Source organism: Leguminivora glycinivorella, chromosome 18 (genome assembly GCF_023078275.1).
Source record: "Leguminivora glycinivorella isolate SPB_JAAS2020 chromosome 18, LegGlyc_1.1, whole genome shotgun sequence".
NCBI classification, from domain to species: domain Eukaryota; kingdom Metazoa; phylum Arthropoda; class Insecta; order Lepidoptera; family Tortricidae; genus Leguminivora; species Leguminivora glycinivorella.
The window spans coordinates 5,268,628-5,292,946 of record NC_062988.1 but is presented as its reverse complement, the minus strand read 5'-3'; the positions used below and the strand labels follow the sequence as shown (position 1 = coordinate 5,292,946).

Genomic DNA, 24,319 nt, shown 5'->3' with positions numbered 1-24,319 from the left:
TTTTTACCTTTTTTCCCAACGTTTCGGCCAGGTTGCACTGGCCGTGGTCGCGGAAGACTGACGTCGCAGCAAAATGTCACCGGAGATGTAAACAACACAAAACTACCCGATATTAATTTATATAAATGTTCGGGGTAGACAAATAAATATAATAAATATAATCTACCCGCTTTTAGTTAATGTTTATTTCCCACCATGTTTATTTTAAAGGTAAAAATAATGTTAATTAATCGCGTTCGACCTGTATGTGACTTTAAATATATGTTTAATGATTTCTTATCAAGTGCTAAAATATAAAGTTTCATGGTTTTATCATTTAAAATTAAGAAATCCCATACAAACTTTCAACCTCTTTTTCAACCCCTTCATCCCTTTTTTTCGAAATAAAAAGTAGCCTATGTTCTGTCTCAGGGTCTAAAGATTGTCTGTTCCAAATTTCATCAAAATCGGTTGCGTGGTTTAAGCGGGAAAGCGTAACAGACAGACAGACAGACAGACAGACAGACAGAGTTACTTTCGCATTTATAATATTAGTATGGATATGGATTAGGACACTTTGTTCGGTTCTCGTTTGTTTCCTTTCTATTAGTGAATATTTTAAATATATGATTTTGACTCTTGGAGACCCTATACATCTCTAAGGGGAATTAGATTAAGTATACATTTTATCTTTAGTTGTGACATTAAGAGTCATTTGCACCTCTAAAGTAATTTTAAACTTTTTTGTATTTGTACTTTTTATATTTAGTGTAGTTCTTAGTTGTAATTCGACATTTAGAGACCTTCTACATCTCTAATTAATTGTAGTAGAGTTATACTTTAGTTAGAACTTAGAATTAGTAGTACTTATCAATTGTAATTTCAATTCAATTTTAAATATTTTCTAAATATGTACATGTGACGTGTAAAAGTGCCCCTGTGGCCTATTTTTTGAATAAATTATTTTGATTTTTTAAGCATTTACTGAATAAATTTCTTCTTCTTCTATCAAGAAAAAGAAAGCCTTCGACTGTGTTTGTCATGAAACATTGATCAGGAAACTACATTATTATAGAGTCAGAGGATCAGCACTAAATTTACTCAAGTCCTACTTAAATGGTAGAATACAAAGGGTAGATGTCAATGGACAGAGATCAACTGGGTCATTGGTCTCTATGGGTGTACCACAGGGATCAATATTGGGGCCTTTCCTGTTCCTTATCTACATAAATGACTTGCCATTCCTTGTAAAGACCCACCATGATATAGTATTGTTTGCAGACGACACCTCACTTATTTTCAAACTCAAACGACAGCAACAAGCTCACAGTGATGTAAACAATGCTATCTCTAAAGTAGTGAACTGGTTCAATGTTAATAATTTATTATTAAATGAAAAAAAGACTAAATGTATTAAGTTTGTCACTAATAGTAACGTAAGGAATGAGCAAACAAGTGTCGTTGTGAAGGATAAGGAATTGGAACTGGTAGATAGTACAGTTTTTCTTGGTATAACCTTAGATTCTAAACTTCAGTGGGGTCCCCATATTGTTAACCTCTCGAATAGACTTAGTTCTGCAGCTTTTGCAGTGAGCAAGATCCGTCAGTTAACAGACGTGAAAACAGCTCGATTAGTTTATTTTAGTTACTTTCACAGCATTATGTCATATGGTATTTTACTTTGGGGCAGTGCTTCAGAGATAAATACCATATTTATTCTGCAGAAGAGGGCTATTCGAGCAATATATAAAATGAACCATAGAGACTCGCTTAGAGATAAGTTTAAGGACATTAATATAATGACAGTGCATTGTCAATATATTTATGAGAATATTATGTATGTACATAAAAACATTTGTAATTTTAAGAAAAACTGTGATGTACATAATATAAATAGTAGAAATAAACATAAACTCGCGGTGCCCTTCACACGGCTCTGTAAAATTAAAAAATCATTCATGGGTAATTGTGTTCGATTTTATAATAAACTTCCGAATCATATTACTGACTTGTCAATTAATAAATTTAAGAATCATGTAAAGCGTGTACTCATTTCCAAAGCTTATTATACAACACAAGACTACATGAATGATAAAACAACGTGGGATTAATTGTTATTCGAAATGGTTTCTTATTTTTACGTTTTTTATTATTATTATTGTTGATGAAATTAATATTGTATTCTTTTGGACATTGGATTTTTCCTAGAAATATTCTAGACATGTATTTTTATATATACATTACCTAATTATATATTTTTTGTTTAACGATTATTTTTATATGAAATTGTATATTATAGACTCAATATTATTATGAACAATAATAACAACAATAAATTGCTCTGATAATTAGGTTAGATTAAGATCATAACATATATGTAATGAACTATTCATAAGAGCTTGTAACTAGGCCTACATGAATAAAGATATTTTGAATTGAATTGAATTGAATTGAAGAAATTGAAGATTGAAGAAACACGTCACATATACATATTTAGAAAATATTTAAAATTGAATTGAAATTACAATTGATAAGTACTACTAATTCTAAGTTCTAAAGTATAACTCTACTACAATTAATTAGAGATGTAGAAGGTCTCTAAATGTCGAATTACAACTAAGAACTACACTAAATATAAAAAGTACAAATACAAAAAAGTCTAAAATTACTTAAGAGGTGCAAATGACTCTAAATGTCACAACTAAAGATAAAATGTATACTTAATCTAATTCTCCTTAGAGATGTATAGGGTCTCCAAGAGTCAAAATCATATATTTAAAATATTCACTAATAGAAAGGAAACAAACGAGAACCGAACAAAGTGTCCTAATGTAATATAAATCAGAATTAAAGTTACTTAATTACAGAATATTCTGTAGTATGTCCATTATATTAAAATATCAGCCCCCACTTTACATGTAGGGGGTACCCTAATAAAACTTTTTTTTCCATTTTTTTTTATTTTTGCACTTTGTTGGCGTGATCGATATACATATTGGTACCAAATTTCAGCTTTCTAGTGCTTACGGTTACTGAGATTATCCGCAGACAGACGGACGGACGGACGGACGGACGGACGGACGGACAGACAGACATGGCAAAACTATAAGGGTTCCTAGTTGACTACGGAACCCTAAAAAATAGAACTCTACAAAGGATTGCTTTGATAACCATGTAACTAGAATTGTATAAGGGTTAAAATATGGAGTTCTATACATATAATGATATTAGAAGAGCTATATTTTTTTTTCAAATAATTCCAATTTGAAAGAAAGAGGATCCTAATAAGATTTATTTTAATTATTTGTATTATTTGTAGCTAATGAGAAATAAAATGTGAAAATTAATTCAAGAAAGAGTTCAAGTTAACAGAATAACAGAATGATATAAATAAAACACTAGCTTTTCTTAGTTCAATCTTCTTTCCCATACAAACTTTAGACCCCCATTTCACCCCCTTAGGAAGTGAATTTTGAAAAATCGTTTTTTAGTGCTCCTTTACATCTTATAAGGAACCTACGTGCCAAATTTGGAATTTATAGCACCAGCGGTTTGGGCTGTGCGTTGATATGTCAGTCAGTCAGTCAATTTATTCTTTTATTTATATATTTAGATGAGTCAAAGCGGGAAATATATTTTTGATGAAAGCTTTTACTAAATTTGCAATGTAGATAAAATAAACACCAATTTTCCATAACAGGTTTGGCACTAATGGTCTTTTGTGCCAAGCAATTGTGTATGTCTGAGACAGGAAGTTGCAAAGCAGGGTCATCATGTTACAAAGTGTTATTTTGTACATATATGGTGGCTGGAAGGATTTCAACATTTTTATGTATATTGGCATAATATTGATCATTAATGTTGTGAGTTGACCTGTAGTATTTACTTCCAGCTTTTTCTTGCATTATTTTGTAACATACATACATACAATCACGCATGTATCCCATAAAGGGGTAGGCAGAACACATGAAACTACTAAAGCTTCAGTGCCACTCTTGGCATATAAGGGGTTGAAAGAAAACGAAACTGTGACATTGCAGTGACAGGTTGGCAGTAGTTTATAACAGTAATCAATATAATGAGTTTAAGATGCCTTTAAGTAAGTAAATTTGTCAGTTTATGGAGGTCTCTACTTTGAGTGGTCAAATGTACAGCAACAGTACAGTTTAGCAACACAACAAAAATTGGACTGTTATGAAAATGAAATATTTATTTTTCAAGTAGGCATATTACAATGCGCATATGAACGACTGTTAGTTGGGAGGGGGTATTTTCTCAAAACATTCATCATTTGTTCATTTACATGACAGGGATAAAGACACATAATATACCTAGTATGGTATGTTTTCATGTTATTGTTTTAGTTCTTACTAGTTTATATGACTCTGCATTCAATATAAATATCGATAGGTAGTGTTTAGTAATTGGATGTTAAAGTATTTTCTAACCTAAATGCTGATGATTAATTTTGAAAATTTGGGCATTGTTAGGTTATAAAGAGGAGATACCTGTGACCATACCCAGTGAGTTTAAAAACTACTGTAAGACAAAAAATGAATCATATACCATTTATAGAAATATATAATATATGATTACTTTTATATTGTTGTAGCATGAAAAAAAAACATCAAATTTTTTGTATAGGTTTGGCTTGAGGGACAGGCTTTGTGAGTCAAAAATGTGATCATCTGTTGTAATATAAACATAGGATATTATAAAAGTATTTCATCAACATCTATAGCATTATAAGCATTAAGTTGAAAGATCAGTGGCTACATATTGTGAGTCAAATTTAGCACAAGTTGCAAAGCGCTCAACATTTTGTATTATATGTCTATAAAAAACTATGTAGCAAGTGTCAGTTGTTACTTACGTGAACTCATTAATATCTTCGGGTACTTATTCTAAAAATATCTAGATAATTCCAGTTCTATTCAAGAAGCTGAAAGGCTATAAATGTTCCGTAATCGTAAAACTGCCATCGTAAAATACCGTCAAGAGTGAAAACTTTAGGTTTATCTAAAGAAAATAAATAATTAGATATCACCGCCGATTACACGCGCGACTGGATATAATTCATTTGGAACCACAACAAAAGAAAATATGTCTCACCTTCACTTTCTCAAAATTGTTTCATCCACTTGCACTCCTCGATCTGCAGCCAACTGCCCAATTAAGAGAAACCGCTGAATATAACACTCTGTTCACTATTACCATATGTTTTCAAATATAAGTACATCACGAATTTTCAACTATGATCTCGAATCTCGATGATTAGCACGATTTCACTGACTGAAATTTTGACATTTACCACACAATACAATTTTCACATTTAGTCAATAATTGGTTAAAAGGTTCACAAAAAAATAGTGGTAAAATAAATAAGCAATATAAATTTAGAATATACTGCCTATTGTTTTGAAAGTTGTCCAATTTGAGAATATTTATTCAGGGAATATAACAAAAATATAATAAACTCATCGGACGACTACAGAGTACAGACCATAGACTAAAATGTAAACGTCTGTTTTTTTCTTATTATTTTTAAAGGGCTCTATAACTGTTAAATTTAACAACACATCCTCACGCCAAGTATAATGCCAAGCTTTCCAAATAAGCCATTTATATATGATCAAACGAGCTTCGCAAGCGAAGTTCGATCGATATTATATGACTCGCTTCATTGGAAGATATAATTATTAAGTTTACATTATTGTAGTTTATTTAATCTACTGGCAACATATTGCACGCTTATTTTAGAGATTTATAAAAAATAAGTATTTCAATTGGCTCTAAACCTTCCCCCTCCACCCTCAGGTCGGTGTCAACCGGCGGTGGGATCCTCATTATTTTCAGAGATTATTCTAAGCAAAACTTTGGAATCTGGGTGTATCGGGAGGGAGGGTAATTATATCTTCCAATGAAGAGTCATATAATATCGATCGAACTTCGCTTGCGAAGCTCGTTTGATCATATATTATATTTCCTCGCTTCATTGTTCGATATAATTATTAAGTTTACATTATTGTAGTTGTTTAGAGACAAAGTTTTGCGGATGCCAATTGTGAAAACAAAATTAAATATTTATCATTAAATTTTGTTACATAATTATTACTAAACAACTAGCAATTACATAATTATGTAATTTATACACAAGATCAGTCTTATTCAGTAACACAGTTCATAATTAATTATAGCAAACTGATCTTGCAAATAGGTCTTCGTCAACTATTTGACGATGGCAGAATTTAGGAAATATTTGCGAGGTTGAGGTCCAACCCGCAGTTTTTCTGATAATGTCAAACATTGACCCATGCCGAAACGGCAGTAGACGTGGTAGTATGGCGAGTGCCTGTGTGCACTAAATGTTGCCACGTCCATCCCGATCTCCGCTAGTACTTGTTTTATCCACCTGCTTATTGACTGTGCCATGGCGTCCCTGTGAGGGCGCTTCGCAGTTAATAAGAAGTGTTCTGAGTTCGGAGGCCTTTTATCGCTTGTTAGAGTGAGATACTCGCGAAGGACCGAAGTCGCGCGACACGTTTCTTTAAGGTACGAAAGGAACAGTATAAGTATGTCGGGGCAGATGGTTATATCTGACACGATAATTTTTACCCCATTTGGGTAGTGTATATTCACTCATTTAATCAGTAAGAATGTTGGCACGCGATGGGCAGTGCATAATGCCAATAATACGACAAGCTTTTTAGTACCTAGGTAATCTGCTCTAAAGATATAGTCGTATTTGGATACCATTCATCAATGTAATCCAATACTATTTTTGGATCCCAAGAGTGAGTAAGTATATTTTGGAAAATTAGGTCTCATTTTAAATATGCGTTTTAACAAACGTTTAACATGTTCTGTTTTTTTTTTTTTTTGGTCCTGAGAAACAGGGATAATGCTGACCTTATGATTGTTTATGGATCCATAATATGACGATCCTGCTGTGATCAAAATGTCCACCATAGTTTAAATCACGTTTAAACGAAACGTTATATTGCTGAATGGTATTTTGAGAAATAGATGCGATCACATGAAGTTTCCTCAGATAACCTTTACCGGAGAGCACCGCTGCACCCAGGAAAAGGCGCTCGTGGAACGGATTCCTGGTGCTGTGATCAGAACAGACCTTATGTTCTTCGGGGCTCATGTAAATAATATCGGATTTTACTAGTGACATTAACAAAGGAAACTACGCTTGGGATTGCCAGACGGGGAAGCTAAACTTCCTGTTACTTTGTCATAAATTATCTTTTTTAAAGATTTTAAAATGATCGGCAATGGAGGGAAACTATAAAAGTCTAGTGTAAAAGCATCTACAGCTGATGCATCTGGGTATTTCCACCATGATAAGTAAGTGTACATTTGACATTGGAGCGAGAAGAGAAAAGATCAACATCAGGCTCACCAGCAGTATACATTATGCGTTGTATAAACGCTTCATGAGATAGTTCCCATTCAGTATCGAGATTCACATTTCATGATACCCGGTCTACTTCTATAATGTCTTTCGTATATTTAATATTTATATACGATGCAAAAAAACCAAAGGTTTCGCTTCTTCGCACCACTGTCAAATCCGTTTGAAAGGGTCGTTCAAATTTCGAAATTGAACGCTGCCCATGCGATTTTCATCGCTTATATCAGTTATAGCTTTCGTATTGTCTATACGAATTAATATAAAACAGTCACAACGACGGTCATTAGAGAAATATTAAGAGGTAAACATACTGCTAACATTTCCAAATGGTTTATGTGGAAAGCTTTTTCCTCGGATCTCGACGCTCCGTGTGCAAGAGAATATAATATTCATCCCCCAGTTCGGATCATTTAATATTAGTTTCGGTAATTTAATTTTCTTACTATAGTTTGGGTCGCGTTGCAAAGCTAGAAATTTTTGGCGTTCTAGAATTTTAGTATATAGCCACCCAAATTTAGCTGCAGGGCATGCGTCAATAAGTACTCCGATCAGTTGAGATAATTCTCTAACGGAACAAGAGTGTAGTGACAGAGATTTTCTAACCATCACGTTGATTTTCTTTCGTTTTTCCCGTAGGTAAAAAAAATCGACTGAGTTTGAACATAAAACCTAAGTCTCGACAAACCTGTCGCGGTTTTAATGTCCTATTAGTATAGTTTATGACAAAGCACAAGCATTCTAGTAGGTTAACGTTTACGTTTCGTAAACACTCTACATAAGAGTACCCGACACATAAAATACCGCGCTAAAAAAGACCATAAGACAAAGCCGTAAATTCATTTAAGTTAATAAACTAGGGTTTTCATCTTCAAAATGGACGCTCAGATATTTGCGGCAATGTCTCGCAATAAGAATCAGTGGGTAAGCTTCCTTCAAATCAACTGTAGCCATGAAGCTACCTGTTGGTAAGTATAAGCTTAACAGTTGGTCTGTGGTTTTCCATTTTGAAATGTTCTCTAGGAATAAATTTGTTCAGCTTTTCGAGATTTGGAATAAAACGTTTGGTGTCATAGATTTTTGTGACAAAAACGTTCTCGAAATAAACTGGTCATGCTGTGGGATGCAAGGGACAACTGCATCCAGCTGAATTAAATTTTGGACGTACCTCCATAACGGCTTTTCCACTACTCCAATTTATTTTTGGGGTACAACGTCTTGAAAAACCGGACGTTCAAAAGTTACAGAGCAACCGTTTTTAAGCGAATCTAAAATAACTTCATTTGATGTTATTTTTGACCAGCAATCATAAAAAATATTTTATTTTACCAGCGTGAGGTAACTGACTCTTTGTTGAGGAGTGGCACGGGGCTTGCCCTGGCCCGCTGGTCTAGCTGGAGGGTTCGGGGTTGGTTGACTGCTGTCCTTTCTCTGCCCCCCCCCCCCCCCCCCCCCCCCCCCCCCCCCCCCCCCCGCCGTTTTCGACTGGTAACGAGGAGGGCCTGACCCGTTTCCCTGAAACTGGTATTGGTTGCGCGCCGACGTTGTTGTCGAAGTTAATGGAGCCGTGTTGCTCTTTCCCGAATATACAGACTTTTTTATCTGTAGCCATTGTTTCTCAATTACTTTTGAGGCTTTTATGTTTTCCGGGAGTTTACTTCCATAGAGTAAATCGCCCGCATCTTGAATTATGGTCAAGAAGGGTTTTTATAACCTGCGTGTGACAAGCCTTGTACGTGCTTGGGTTTTGCAATAATGCAAGTCTGATAAGATGCGACAACTGTCGCTTAACAGCTTGATAGCAGTGATCTTATATATCATCAGACGTCAATAGAACAGTAATAGCTCGGTTTATGGCTGTAATGCCTACACCCAACTGGCAGCTGCCACAAACAGCATGGCTGTAATGGCCGCAGAAATTTCTGCATGAAGCATCTAAATGCGTACAATTTGGTAAACCCTTGCGGACTAATGATAGCCAAGGGGAGGCTAAGTTACCGTGAATTTTTCCCCAAGTATGGGTGTATGTTCGGTATATAGCCTCACCTAAACACGGTAACCAGGTCTGGGTCCAAATCAGGTACTTTTGGAGCCGAATTTTCAGGAGTTGAGCCTGGCGCCGTACCCGCAGGGTGTTGCGTCTTCAGGTAAGATCTCCGGAACATTCTCGATGTATGGAGAATTCGAGTCCTGGTAATCGAGTTGGTTGTCCGGAATGTACCATTTCGGTCTCCGTGACTTCTTGTTCGAGAAAGCAACGATGCTTTCTGAACAGAACAAAAACCAAGCCATAATTTAGTTTTATAAAAACTAAAATAAAAATAGTACTAAAATTGTGGGTACACTGAGAGAAAATACAACCAGTTTCATGTTCGTTCAACAAATTTTTTGGTTAAAATAGCACCTACGTGCTTTTTGGTTCAGACAACAAGCTACTTGTCATTTGAATCAACAAGTCGATTTTATAAAAACAACCTGACACATATTGTTTTAAACATACGTTTGGCTGATTCAAACGGATAAACCGCAACAAGTCGAACTTGTTAAATTCACAATGCAAATTTCTCTCAGTGTAGATTTCACCCATATGCGCGAATGCGCGTCTTACTTAGTGTTATCTCGCGGATAACATTCAGTAACTAATGTTCATATCAACATGTGTTCGTAATAGAATCACCATGTCTTACATGAGTTATGCCTTCGTGTTGACTCACGGTCAACCCCCGGCTGCCTTCGTGTTGACTCACGGTCAACTCCCAGGCTCGCGTCTTGTTAAAAGTACGCGTTGTGTGATCATCCGTAGATGATGATAAAAATACTAGTCCACTGTTTTTCTTGGTTAGTGCGTTTTACGCTTTGGCATTGCCAACAACCAAGATAAACTTAGTATCAAAAGATAGTGCAGTGGACGCGTGCGTCTGTTGCCGTGCACGAAAAAATAATGAGGATCCCACCGCCGGTTGACACCGACCTGAGGGTGGAGGGGGAAGGTTTAGAGCCAATTGAAATACTTATTTTTTATAATTTCACCTGAGTGTCGAGACGTTTCTTTTTTACTCCAAAGAAGACGTAGTAAGAGTGACAGTGACAGAAAAACTAGAAAAAGATGACCACGATTTCTGATCTTGTAGTCCAGCTTTATGTCTATGTTCTTTGCTGCATTGTCTGTTGTCTAATTTGTCTATTCCTTGTCAAACGTCACTAATGTCAGAGTATTCTGTCTGAGTCGAGTACTACGTTGCAAAAGAAGTCTTTGTTGTGCTGCATTTAACTTGGTTTTCAAATAAGTTGTGTAGTAGTTTTGGAGTATTTACTTTTGCGCATTGACTAATTTGACAAAAAACCTTTAAAAATGAATCAATGGGGGCATGAGCAGTTCCCAATGCCGCCTAACATGATGGGTCCTCCAATGAATCCAATGATGCAAATGCATCCACATCCGCCATTGTTACCTCCACCCATGTTGCAAAACATGATGGATATGCCTAATAACATGGGTGGGATGCCGCCTGGGCCTCAAATTGGACCTATGCTGCCTGAAGGTATGCAGAGTGCCTCTCAGCAAGACGTTCAGGACCCGAGTGTAGAGTCTAGCGAGGTGCAGGTGATTGAGGACGATACGCCTGCCCCGGGATCATCCAGACCTGGCAATGAGGGAGGATCAGGAAACAGGAGGGACTCTAGGAACAATCGGGATCGGGACAGAGGTACATAGATTTAAAACACCACGTATTTCGTGGTTATTGTTATTGATACATTTTAAAGTGCTGCTATCTCTATTTAACTCACGTAATTGCAATATATGTAAATTTCTTTCAATCAACAATTACAAGATAAGCTGATTTACACTGTTGCTAATTGACCTTGTACTTTTTGGCAGAGCATTTGGCATACTCAATATGTCTAAATTAATTTTCTTTACAGATCAGCGCCCCCGTCCTGGCAGGCCTGACCGTAGCAGGGATGACCGTCCAAGAGAGCACCATGATAGAAATGCCCGGCCGGGCAATAAAAGGATGGCTGACCGGGCCAATGACAGGAACCGCAATGAACGTCCAGACAACCGGCCAGATAGGAGACATGATCGTCCGGAAAGGAGGTCAAGATTTGACAGTGGTGACAAGGTACCTGATAAGGCCCCTGGGAATATGCTGCCTGGAGCTATGATGATGCCAGGTATAATAGCTCATTAATTTTGTCGGGGTGTTTAAGTTTGACTCTATTTGTCTGTCTGTAGCTGTTTGGCAAGAATAGATTAATTTTGTTGATTTTCATTAATTTTTGATCAATCTTTGTCAATTTGTATTGTAACTAGAGTTCTTTGTCCAATTGTTTATCTAAGAATAAAAACAAGCTATCATTTGATACAGGTCCTAGTGGCATGATGCCATTTGGTATGATGCAGCAGCCTGGCCAGATGGAAATGCAGCCAATGGCTGGCATGCCTCATCCCAACATGCCTACCATAGCCAACATGCAAAACATGCCTGGCATGATGCCGGGAATGATGCAGATGAACCCAATGATGGACCAGAACATGTTCATGATGAACCAACAAATGATGCCAATGATGCATCCCCCTAACCAGCCAATCTATTGCAGCTCTGTTGTCCTCTTAACTCCGATCCCTGGAGCTTCCTTACCAAACCGCAGAGAGCGGCCACCAGGCTGCCGCACAATCTTCGTTGGAGGCTTACCTAACAGTGTGAAGGAAGATATTCTTCAAGAGATATTCCAACGGTTTGGAAACATTACGGACATCAAGTTGCACAGACAGGGGGTGTGTCACATCAGATTTGAGAAGCAGGAAAGCGTGGAGGCTTCGTTCAGCATCTCTGGATTCAGATTCAAGTATCACAACCAGGGCGACAGTGAGGCCACTACTATCTTCGTGGACTTTGCTCTGGTAAGAATTAATAACTTCAAGGATTATTTTATATAGGACTAGCTTTTGCCCGCGGCTTCGCTCGCGTTAGAAAGAGACAAAAATATCCTATGTCCATCCCTTCAACTATCTCCACTTAAAAAATCACGTCAATTCGTCACTCCGTTTTGCCGTCAAAGATGGACAAATAGGTACACACACTTTCCCATTTATAAGATGAGTATGGATTTGCAATCTTCATACTAAAATTGTACTTCAATTTTTAACGCCACCTATTGAAGACTGCCATAACTATACTGATGATGCCTACAAAATTATGTTTTTCAAAATGTGTATTGATGTGATATTATGATATTAAAATAAAGAAGCATGTCATTTGTTCTTAAAAATATATAAAAAACACGCATAACTATTTCTGGAATATATCATTTTGGCCACTTCCAAGTTTTAAGCTTAAAAGGCCCATACATTTCAGGGGTACGCTTTTTTTGTATGGGCTTTGACTGTCCTTGGTATTATATCGTTCTTGCTTATACACTGTTTTTTTATCTCTTGATGGTTTGTAGTTTTTTTACCAAAATAATTTTTTGAAGATAGAAAGTAGTTAAAAAAAGTCTTGATTAAGCATCATAAAGGTTGCTTTGGCACCTTAGGGTATGCACCCCTAAAAATTATAGAAGTGAATTTTTCTCAAGTCTCATGATTATTTTTTTTTACAGAACCGTGACGACTATGCAGAGTTTGAGAGAAACAAGCGCGGCAAACGCGATGCGACGCCGCCGCGCATCGAGCCACTCACGCCTGCCTCTCTCCAGACCATTACCGAGAAGGTCAAAAGTGATGACCAGTTCGCTGAAGCAGCACCTGTAAGTACATAGCTAGATTAGTAATGAGTAATATAGTTAATTGAATACTGTGCAAACTAATATCAACCCTATCTAAGTGACAATATAGTACTCAATTAGTGATACTCGGTTTCCACAACTGATAAGCAACAGGTAACTGCTTGCATACGAATTGTAGTATATGCAAGAATTTCAGAACAAATGGGAACACAAACTGACATTAAATCAATGTCGAACCCTGACTTACCAGGCATCACGGATACGTCCAATGTAAATATTAGAAAAAGGAAAAACCGCTTGGACTTCGACGATATGACGTCACTCCAGTCGGATATACGTCAAATGATAAATGACTTTAAAGCCGACAGTGAGACTCAAAATACAAAGTTATATGCAGCAATTGATGATTTGAAGGCACAAAATAAAGAAATCATCAAAACCAACAGCAATATTGAGAAAATTCTGGAAAATACGACTCTGCTGTACAACAAACTGAACGAAAAGTATGAGAAAATGTCTACTGAACATGATAATGCAATGATAAAAATAAACAACCTTGAAGAACAAGTTGAAGCCCTACACAGAGCACAAAACGCCACAAACATAGAAATAAGGAACATTCCGGAAGAAGGAAATGAAAATCTGAGTGATTTAATAGCTGTTATGCACAACTCATTGGGAATTCCTTTCTCTCCGAATAACCTCAAGAATGTTAGGCGGTTAAAGACTACACGTCAAAAACAAATAATCGCTGAATTTCAGACAGTGCAGCAAAGCACTACCTTGCTTCAAGCAGTAAAAGAATACAATAAATTGCATCAAGATGACAAATTTAATACTTTGAATCTAAATATAGAAGGAGAAAAGCAGCTAGTTTTTGTATCGGAATCCCTAACTACGCGAGCCCGAAAGCTTCATTACCTTGCACGTGATCTTCGTAAAAATCATAACTTTAAACACTGCTGGACCCGGCGAGGAAACGTGTTTGTCAAACAAACGGATGCATCCCCACCAGTCTTGATCAAATCGGAGCAGCAGATCGAAGAACTTAAGGCATCTACTCTGTCCCAATGACTATATAATATGTTACCTTGTAAGTTTATTTTGTATTCTATTGACTCTTTCATCAACACTTTCCACAAAACACACACACACACAACACACACACATACTCATGCACGCCATTTAACTTGTAATATGTTCCTAAGCAGCACTCTATTCACTCCACCGACCAAAGATTACGTAGTCACTCTATATAAACGTAAACACGACAGACTTAATTTTGTTATCGTCTGATATTGATCAGAGTATCAATATCGGTAAATCGGTGGCAGTGGATCAACCAGAGCGTTGCAAAAATGTTTTCATTAATTCCTTAAATCAGCTAAAAATCATGACTCTGAATATAAGAAGCATAAATCATAATTTTGATAATCTTCAGGTTCTACTAACACGATTAGACATTTATTTTGATGCACTCATTTTAACTGAATGTTGGCTGAGCGATGACACTTGTTTACCATCCTTACCTGAGTATAAAGCTTTTTCTACTAAACGTTTATTCAATCAAAATGACGGCGTGGTAGTTTATGTGAGGACTGACATGTTGTCTAAAACAACCGAACCAGACACAATCCAGGATGCAAATTGCCTTGTGACAACAATAGGTAAAAAATTTGCTATTATTTCTATTTATAGGCCTCCGTCCTTTAGACAAACTGATAACTTTACTAAGTCTCTTGATTCTTTATTGCAAACACTAAACCAATACCAAAATATCATTGTTATAGGCGACATTAACATAAATGTAATTGAGAATACACAAGACAATAGATCACCCGACTATCTGGATATGCTCGCGTCACACGGACTCTTACCTTCTCATAAACTTCCCACCAGAGGTTGCAACTGCTTGGATCATTGTATGGTTAAAACCAAATTAAAAAGCACTACAATAGTCTGCGAATCCTCAACTACTGATCACTCGCCTGTTATGATATCACTTTCAAAAGCACACATAGATAAATCGGATACACCAAAAACACACAAACAAGTTGACTACGCCTCAGCAATAGCAGAATTGGAGCTAGTTAATTGGGCTGAAATGCTAAGCGGTACCGACGTTAATGTTGTTACTAATATGTTTCTACACCTTATTAATACAACACTACTGAAACATACAAAATTAATCAAGATTTCTCACCGGAAACGCAATGTTAAACCGTGGATAACACCAGGCGTTATCCGCTGTTTAAGAAATAGAGATAAACTCCACCAACGTCTTAAAAAGGATCCAGACAATTGTATAAATAGAATTACTTATAAAAGGTACAGAAATACGTGTAATCGTTTGCTACAAAACCTAAAACGAGCGTACCAGAGATCCTCAATTAAAGAACACAGTAGAAATGTAAAAAAGCAGTGGGCTATTATTAAGAATATTTGTAATTTCAATGGGCCTGACAGTAATGATATGCACCTTTTAGCTTTAAAATCTTCGCCACAACAATCATTAAATTATGCTAATAGTTATTTTACCAACATTGGCAAAGAATTAGCAACTAATATTATAACTGGGACTCGACTGTCTGAGCCTAATCGTATCAAAACATTACCTGTGTGTCCTACGCCGTTAAATTCAATGATATTACTACCAACTGACGAGCTAGAAGTAAAGGCTACAATCTTATCACTAAAAAATACTCACTCTTCTGGATGGGATGGAATATCTTCCTACTTTCTCAAAATGTCACTTAATAGTCTTGCCCTTCCCATAAAAATTATATGTAACCTTTGCTTGGAGACAGGTAACTTTCCAAAGGCCTTGAAAAAGTCAATAATTGTGCCTATTTTCAAGTCTGGAGACAGAGACAGCATCGAAAACTACAGGCCCATCTCTCTATTGCCCACACTGGCAAAAATTTTGGAAAAAATCATTAACAAAAGATTAAAAAACTACCTTGAAAATAATGATCTATTAAGTGCGAACCAGCATGGCTTTAGAGAGCGTAAGTCCACTGCTGATGCAGTACAACAACTAACATCGTTTCTTGTAGACAAGCTTGACAACAATAAAAAGGCAACGGGCATATTTCTAGACCTAAAAAAGGCCTTCGATACTGTCTCTGTCCCACTACTAATCAAAAAGCTAGAAAATAAAGGTATACGCGGCTTACCACTAAAGCTTTTCCAAGACTACTTGACCGATCGGACTCAGGCAGTAAGAGTGGGAGATCGATATAGTACAGATGAACCTATTAGCTATGGTGTGCCTCAGGGCAGCGTCTTAGGGCCTACCCTATTTCTCGTGTATATAGACGATCTCTGTAGGCTTACACTCACTAACGCACAAATAATATCCTTTGCTGATGACACTGCAATATTGTTCCACGGAGATTCCTGGCCAGAAGTTAATAATATTGCTCAAATGGGTTTCAATTTGGTTACAAATTGGCTAAATGAAAACTTACTCACACTGAACTTAACTAAAACTAAGCTCATAAATTTCAGTATAATTGACAAACATCGGCCTGCAAAGGATGTAATATCCATTAAGGCCCAAAAACTGTGATAGTAATACAAGCTGTAGCTGCCATGTCATTGCCGAAACTACTTCAATAAGGTATCTAGGTCTGCAGGTAGATAAAAACCTTCGCTGGCAAGAACATATTAGCGGACTTACTAACAGAGTACGAAAAATGATCTATATTTTCAAAACATTAAGACATGTGTGTGACAAGAGACTATTAATCTCAATCTATTTAATATATTCATTCTAGATTTTTTTGCGGCAAAATTAATAATTAAACTTTATCGCTGCTGTGTTATACCCATACACGAGTACATGTAATTACACTACTCTCCCGTCCCCCCCGCACACGGCTACCCCCCCTCCCCCCTTGAATAGTGTCCCGTTTTACAGATTTTCTTAATTTTTAGGAAAACTATGCGAGTTAGGTCAAAATGGTCAAGGACTGAATTATTTGCCACTAAATTACCTACACTTAAGTATATACATTTATTTTGATACGAGTTATAGTTTCCAAGCTATGGTCATCCAAAGTTTAGTAAAAATATGCGCTTAGCAGAAATAATACATTTGATATCCAAGAAACAATAATATTTATTTTTTCACAAGATATGCATTTTTTATGGAAAAGGAGGCCAACGAGCAGACAGGTTGCCTGATGGTAAGCGATCACTGCCACCCGTGGAGGTTGGAGGTGCGTTGCCGACCTTTAAGATAGGTGTACGCTCTTTTCTTTATCGATCCGGAAATACCGCAGGCGACAATTCATTCCACAGTTTAGCTGTGCGAGGCAGAAAGTTTCTGGAGAAACGCACAGTTGAGGACTGCCAGCCATCTAAATGATGAAGATGGAAATGTTGTCGCGTAGGGCGATGGCGGAAAGAAGCGGTAGGGATTAATCCGAACAATTTCTCGGATCACTCCCCGTTATACATGCGATAGAAAATGCAGAGCGAGGTTATATCTCTACGCAGCGCCAAGGAGTCAAGCCGATCAGAGATATGCTGGCAGTTGACAATTCGCGTCACTCGTCGTTGGATGCGGTCCAGAGGGAGAAGCTGGTACTGAGGTGGCTCTGCCCATAGATGAAAACAGTACTCCATGTGTGGGCGAACTTGCGCCTCATAGACCTGAAGGCCGGTGTGAAATACTGTCTCGATCTATTGAGCCCAAGGATTCCTATACTGACTATGGCAGTGAGGGGAGTGCTCTCAAAACAGGGTGGATTTATTTAGAATTATCTAAGCAACATCAATATCGTCATCATTATCTTCTAAAGATTTGTTGAAGCAATAAGGCCCTGGCAATGTTTGCACATAGCGGAACAACGCACTCCAGCTTTGACACATCCACATCTTTTTCCGCAGCCTTTTTTGCAGCTACATGATACTATTTTCAGTATCGACTGTGGAGCTGGTGAGTTTGTGGTATATATGGGAGACAAAAAGTTAGTGTTTCTTTTCCAGCCCCAGTTTTCTGGATTCAATGTGTTTCCTCGCTATAATTGAACTTGATGAAAAGTACGCACTGAATGCTGATAAGCTCTACAAACACTCTACAAAGCTCAAGTCCGATCCTGTATCCATACAGGCTGCAATACTCCAGTATTGCAGCCACCTGTGGGACGGCTCAGCCAAATACCAACTCGCTCCTTTAGACTCAGTGGAGCGCAGAGCCAGGAGGATGATTGGCGACAAGAAGCTAACGGCCAAGCTACAGTCTTTGGCCCATCGGCGGAAAGTTGCCAGTCTGTCGGTGTTTTACAGGTTGCACTTCGGGGAGTGTGCTCAAGAGCTACACTAGCCTATTCCACCGTCCCTATTCTACCATCGGACTCTTAGACGCACGGGTGGTCTCCATCCTTACTTGGTAGATATTCCGCGAATTTACACGAAGCGCTTTGATTCTTCTTTTCTTATGCGCACTGCCAAGGAGTGGAATTCCTAGCCGGCGGCTATATTTCCGAGCTCATATAAGGTTGCCACCTTCAAATCAAGAGTGAACAGGCAGAGGCAGGCAGTGGCCAAGACTAAGCCCATTTCTAAAAAAGAAGCTGCATCTGATGAAGGTGGTAACTTTGCTTAATGTTATCGTATTGTTATTTAAACATACGTATTTGTTGAAGTGAACGTATCGTAACTCGTTAATAGTTTTTTTTCGGTTTGCTTAGCCCCATACAAGGCGAGAATATATCTTTCTGCTGCTTCTGCAACTTGCACATGTGAGGCATCAGGATTATTGAAAATGTTTATTATTTCTTGGAAGTCGATCTTTTTACCAAGCTGAATAGACTGAACTTTTCTATTGCCGTAGAACGCTGAAGTGGTATCGCATCCACTTACGGCATGCAGAAAGAGGATTGATTTCCTGCAATCCTTGACCACATCACCTTCTATTAGGCTTCGGGTGCTATAAAATTTCTTTTTTATCTTGGCCCCCTTTCAACAACAATATATTCTTGTGTAGTAGAGTGGAGTAAGACCCAGCAAAAGAACCAACAGATCTGTATCATATGTGGTGTTTTATGTTTAAAGGGTCCACATGCTTTAAGTTCTATACTTCTACCGTTCTACCTTTAGGCTGTAAAGTCAGATGAAAAGTTGTCGTAACTGAATAATAGATGGCGCTGCATTCGAAATTGTTGACTGATAACTCTATACCATATACTCGATGACGGCAACGTCGCAAATCCCAAACGGAATTAGCGCGCAAGTATTTAAATTGGGATTATTTGCTGGATATTCATTTTTAGTCAACTTTGATGCACCATAGCTTGGAAATTATAACTCGTATTAAAATGAACGTTATTACTTATTTGTAGGGAATTTATTGACAAACAATTTAGTCCTTGGCCATTTTGCCCTAGCTCGTATAGTTTTTCTGAAAATTGAGAAAATCTGTAAAACGGGACACTTTTCAAGGGGGGAGGGGGGGTAGCCATGTGCGGGGGACACGGGAGAGTAGTGTAATTAAATGTACTCGTGTATGGGTATAACACAGCAGCGATAAAGTTTAATTATTAATTTTGCCGTTTTGCCCATACATTGAAATCTAGAATGAATATATTAATTATGCTCTGTGTCAATCCGTCATATGCTATTGCATCAATATCTGGGGAGGTGCAGCAAAAACGACTATGCTTAAACTAGAGAGATCACAAAGGGCGGTATTAAAAGTAATGTTATTTAAAAAGTTCCTTTACTCGACTACATCTCTATACAAGGACATCTGTGTTCTAACGGTAAGGCAATTGTTTATCAAAAACTTGCTTCTGAAACAACACAAAAATCAACCAGACTACTCATCATCACGTAGAAGAAATGACATTGTATACACTATTCCTAAATCTAAAACTAAGTTTGCTAAGAGATTCATAACTATTTTGGGTCCAACTATTTACAACAAAATAAACAAAAACATAAATTTACGGCCACTTACAACACATTCATGTAAATTAGTGTTGGAAAAATACATGAAATCGCTGAATTATGAAAACACGGAGCAACTAATTACTAAGTGAAAATGGCCAGACACACACACACACACACACACACACAAACACACACACACACACACACACACACACACACACACACACACCACACACACACACACACACACACACACACACACACACACACACACACACACACACACACACACACACACACACACACACACACACACACCCCCACACACACACACCACACACACACACACACAGAAATAATCAAACAACCATGCCTGTCTACACACATACACACACACACACTCACACATGAATATATAAAACAAACAGACAAACTATGAAAGAAACAAACTTACATACATATTCTTAATTACCTAATCGAATGAGTCAATAGCAATTTATCATAATTATTAAGTTAATACTATAATTAATCTTTAAACGTGTTTAATCGGCTAGCTTTGCATATACTACTTGTTTACTAGTTAGTTGCACCGCCGTGCCGCGCCGCGACAGAGGGTCGTATGTTATCACTATTCCTTAGTGACATGCGTCCTTCTGCCTCGTCGTGAGCCTTTCGTTACTTTTAAGTTGTTATTATTTTGTATTTAACTTTAATTTACCCACAAATTTAACAGTAAAATCAGTGTACTTTGTATTTCTATAACATTAATTAACATTAGTTAAAGAATAATGTAAACAATGACAAGGGGAATCCTGTTCCACCGTGATACAGTTTTTACTAGTACGGGGATCAGATGCCGCTTACTCAAAGTTTCATTCCAGTTACCATAAAGTTATAATTATAACTTATGTAACCGTTAAATCACGATATTTATAAGTTTACTATTAACTGTAAGCATATATGTACTACACAATGCTAAATAAAGTTATTTTATTTTTTTTATTTTTTTTTTACTTTGCGCATCTTCATACTAAATTCACTTGTTACCACATGCTTTATAAAGATTCACGTAGTTACCATCTTTGCATACTTTTGTATTTTCAATACTTATTGTATTATGTAACCTTAGCCTTACCTTAGCAGCTTTGCTAGTGTTATGTATTTTTACTGTCCTGAATTTTATGAATTATTTGTTTCTTGCATGTCATGAGAGAATTGAGAGACCCTATAATCTCTCAGCCCCCCCCCCCCCCCCCCCCAGCCCCCCCCCATCTAGCGTCTGTACTTCCACAATACAGGCTGTGCCTAGTGTGGAAGTCACTGTAAGCGATACAAGTGTAGCTATCTCTTTCTATATAAATAAATTATTCTTATCTTTCATTCTTAAGTGAGTAAAAATGCTTAGTTTCACGTAAAATATTTATAAATTATATGTTTACAGACTCTAGTGGGCTGGCTGGAACGCGGCGAATGCAACAAGAAGAACTCCAACGCTTTCTACTCGCTCATCCAAGCCTCCAACAACCAGATCCGCCGCCTCTTCAACGAGAAAATGGTTCTAGACGACGAATATCAGAACATGAAGCTCACTATGAAGGAGAAATTCGCGCATATACTGCTGCAATGTAAGTTTTTACCTTTTTTATATAAGGATCGTTGACTTTCTGTAGTGACAAAAGACATATTTGAAGAATTCAGCACCTGCAGGTCATCAGACTGCTGTGAAAAGGCGGATAATCAGGAAGAATGGCGATTTCTGCTGTGACCGGAGTTGCTGGGACTATAGTTACTAGTTTTCTGTAGTTTAGCCAGCATGGTTGTCCTTTAGGTGCAGTTGCTGATGCAGTGGATGCTTGAAGGCAGAACTTAAGGGAGGAATAATGCTACGTCTGGAGTGATGAAGCACAGTAATCTGTAGTTCTGGCCCACTTTTTTTTTACTCAAATGTTCGTGTACAGGTCTGCATCGAACGCATTGCATTAAACGGGGTGCGTATCGATCGATATAACTTTTCATGATATAATTTTAGTCGTAATAACGATCATTTGATATAATTATTGAATCATATAACAACTAATAATATACTAACAATTTGTATAATTCTTATTTAAAATAATGCTCATTTTTTCGAATAACATTTATTATAACATACTTTGAGTATAATACTTATTTCCGATAATAAATAAATTGTATAACACAAATTCTGTCTAAAGCACAGTTAGAATATTTTTTTTTTTACAATAAATTAGATCCATCATTTGCCGGGAAAGTAGATTAGGTTAGAACTGTGACCCCTACACACAACGCGCTGCTACCAGAAAAATAGGTTAGGTTAGATTAGAACTGTGACCCTTAAACATATGTACTGCTATCAGAAAAGTAGGTTAGGTTAGGTTAGAACTGTGATCCCTTCAAAAATAATAAAATTAATTCATGAAACGATTTATACTGTTTGTTATTTATATTATACTAGTCGTATACCAATAGATAGTTATACCATAAAACGGTTATTATAAATAAGTGTTATACGAAATAATTATTATACAAAATAAAAGTAGATATTTGTGGTTATATCAAACAATGGTTATGTCAAATGAGTGATTATATCCATTAAATATATACCAAATGTTATTATATCAAATGTTACTATATAAAAAAAAGTTATAACAATCATTACACACCCCATTAAACGTGTTCATCGATCCGCATTCGTCGATACAATATCGCGATATATCAGTGGATGCTATTCGTCTGATGCAGCATTTTCCTACAGGTTGAAGCTACTATGCTTTTAGCAGGCATTTTATAATATTTATAAGTTTGTAACTACCATAGAGGAATAAATAAGGGAAGGGACTCCATACATCAGTAAATGCGAGTTATTTGTATAGGCATAGTTATAGTGACATCTAGCGACAATCACACGTCGATCACGTGTCAAGTAGCGTGAATTATCAGTACCACTACTCGATACTAGGTGTCAACAGTGTCTCGTCTGCCAAAAAATAATATTAGAACACTTTACAGCTTATATTACAAGCAGAAGGAATTGAAAACAGAATACCGATTAATACTATTGTAATATTATCTAAAAATTGGTGAGCATTCGACTCTTCGTTCGTCGCGACATCTATTTACAAGTAGCAGTACTGATAATTTACGCTAGTTGACGCGTGATTGTCGCTAGATGTCACTATGACTAGGGTTGCAAAAAAACGGTTTTTTTTCTGGCTTGAAAAAAAACAGTTTTTTTTTCTGGAGTATGTTTTTTTTCTAAAGTACGAAATCTCAAAATTTGCAAAGTAGTTAATACTTTTAATACGGTTTTTTAGACATAATGTTAACTATTAAACGAATTTAATCAAACAACTTTAATTTCTGGTCTAACTGGTCTTATAAAAGTAACATTTACGAAATCTGTAGTTGGTAGTTATCACTATTTACTGTTGGCAACACCACCGCCTCTCCACGCTACACGCAGCATCGGGAATTCCCCAATAAACGTTTGTATACTGAATGTTAATTGAATTAAAAAGTACGTTATTGTTATTGAAACACGTCAACTCACGAAAAACCGTTATTGTCGTATTATTTGTTGATCTGAAAAAAAAAACCATATTTAGAAAAAAAACCATGGTGCTCGGTTTTTTTTCATGTTTTTTTTCACAATTCTGAAAAAAAAACATTCGGTTTTTTTTCTATTTACAACCCTAACTATGACTATGCCTATACAAATAACTCGCATTTACTGATATACATCAGTAAATGCTGATGTATGGGGTTACAACTCTTCCCTTACTTATTCCTCTATGGTAACAACTGAAGAAAGTGACCCAAGTCCAACTATTTTAACATATTCAGTGCTAGCAATTCTATAATCAAGCTCTCTGTTCGTTGGCGCTTTTCGCTACATACCTATTTGCACTTCATACAACACTGAATGCGTTAATCTGGCATATAACGTTAATGTAACAATAAGTGAAGTTGCTGATCCATCATTGGAGTAATGACACCGCATTATCAGAAGACACAGAACCCAGGGAATCCTGGAAGACTCGTGAAACCACTTCAGGTATAGTAACCTCATCAATTTACACTCAGATCAGTTTAATGTATATGGGCTATTTTTTCAAGTTGTCCACCTAACTTTTTGTAATTCATACTGAGAATCGAGAAGTCTTTCGATCCTAGTAGGAGAAAAAAAAAATGGCTCAAGATTTTCATGCATTTTTAGACCTTCCATTCCGTTACCGCCATACAAAGTGTATGAAATAATTTTTAAGAAAAAAA

General features: G+C 36.8%; 2 protein-coding genes across 2 annotated transcripts in view; one reads left to right on the top strand and one right to left on the bottom strand.

Annotated features, from left to right (window-relative positions):
• The window catches only part of LOC125235726 (E3 ubiquitin-protein ligase UBR1), an 82,717-nt gene extending 77,252 nt beyond the window's left edge, over positions 1–5,465 (bottom strand). The window contains 1 exon segment of the mRNA XM_048142298.1: positions 5,092–5,465. The gene's annotated coding sequence lies outside the window, so the exon portion shown is untranslated.
• Positions 5,466–10,606: 5,141 nt separating this feature from the next.
• The window catches only part of LOC125235774 (ecto-NOX disulfide-thiol exchanger 1-like), a 28,059-nt gene continuing 14,346 nt past the window's right edge, over positions 10,607–24,319 (top strand). Inside the window, exons 1-5 of the mRNA XM_048142360.1 lie at positions 10,607–11,106; positions 11,324–11,575; positions 11,770–12,305; positions 13,004–13,150; positions 21,471–21,654. Of these exons, the coding sequence (XP_047998317.1) occupies positions 10,752–11,106; positions 11,324–11,575; positions 11,770–12,305; positions 13,004–13,150; positions 21,471–21,654 (1,474 nt within the window). The 5' untranslated portion in view covers positions 10,607–10,751. The remainder of the gene's footprint in view (positions 11,107–11,323; positions 11,576–11,769; positions 12,306–13,003; positions 13,151–21,470; positions 21,655–24,319) is intronic.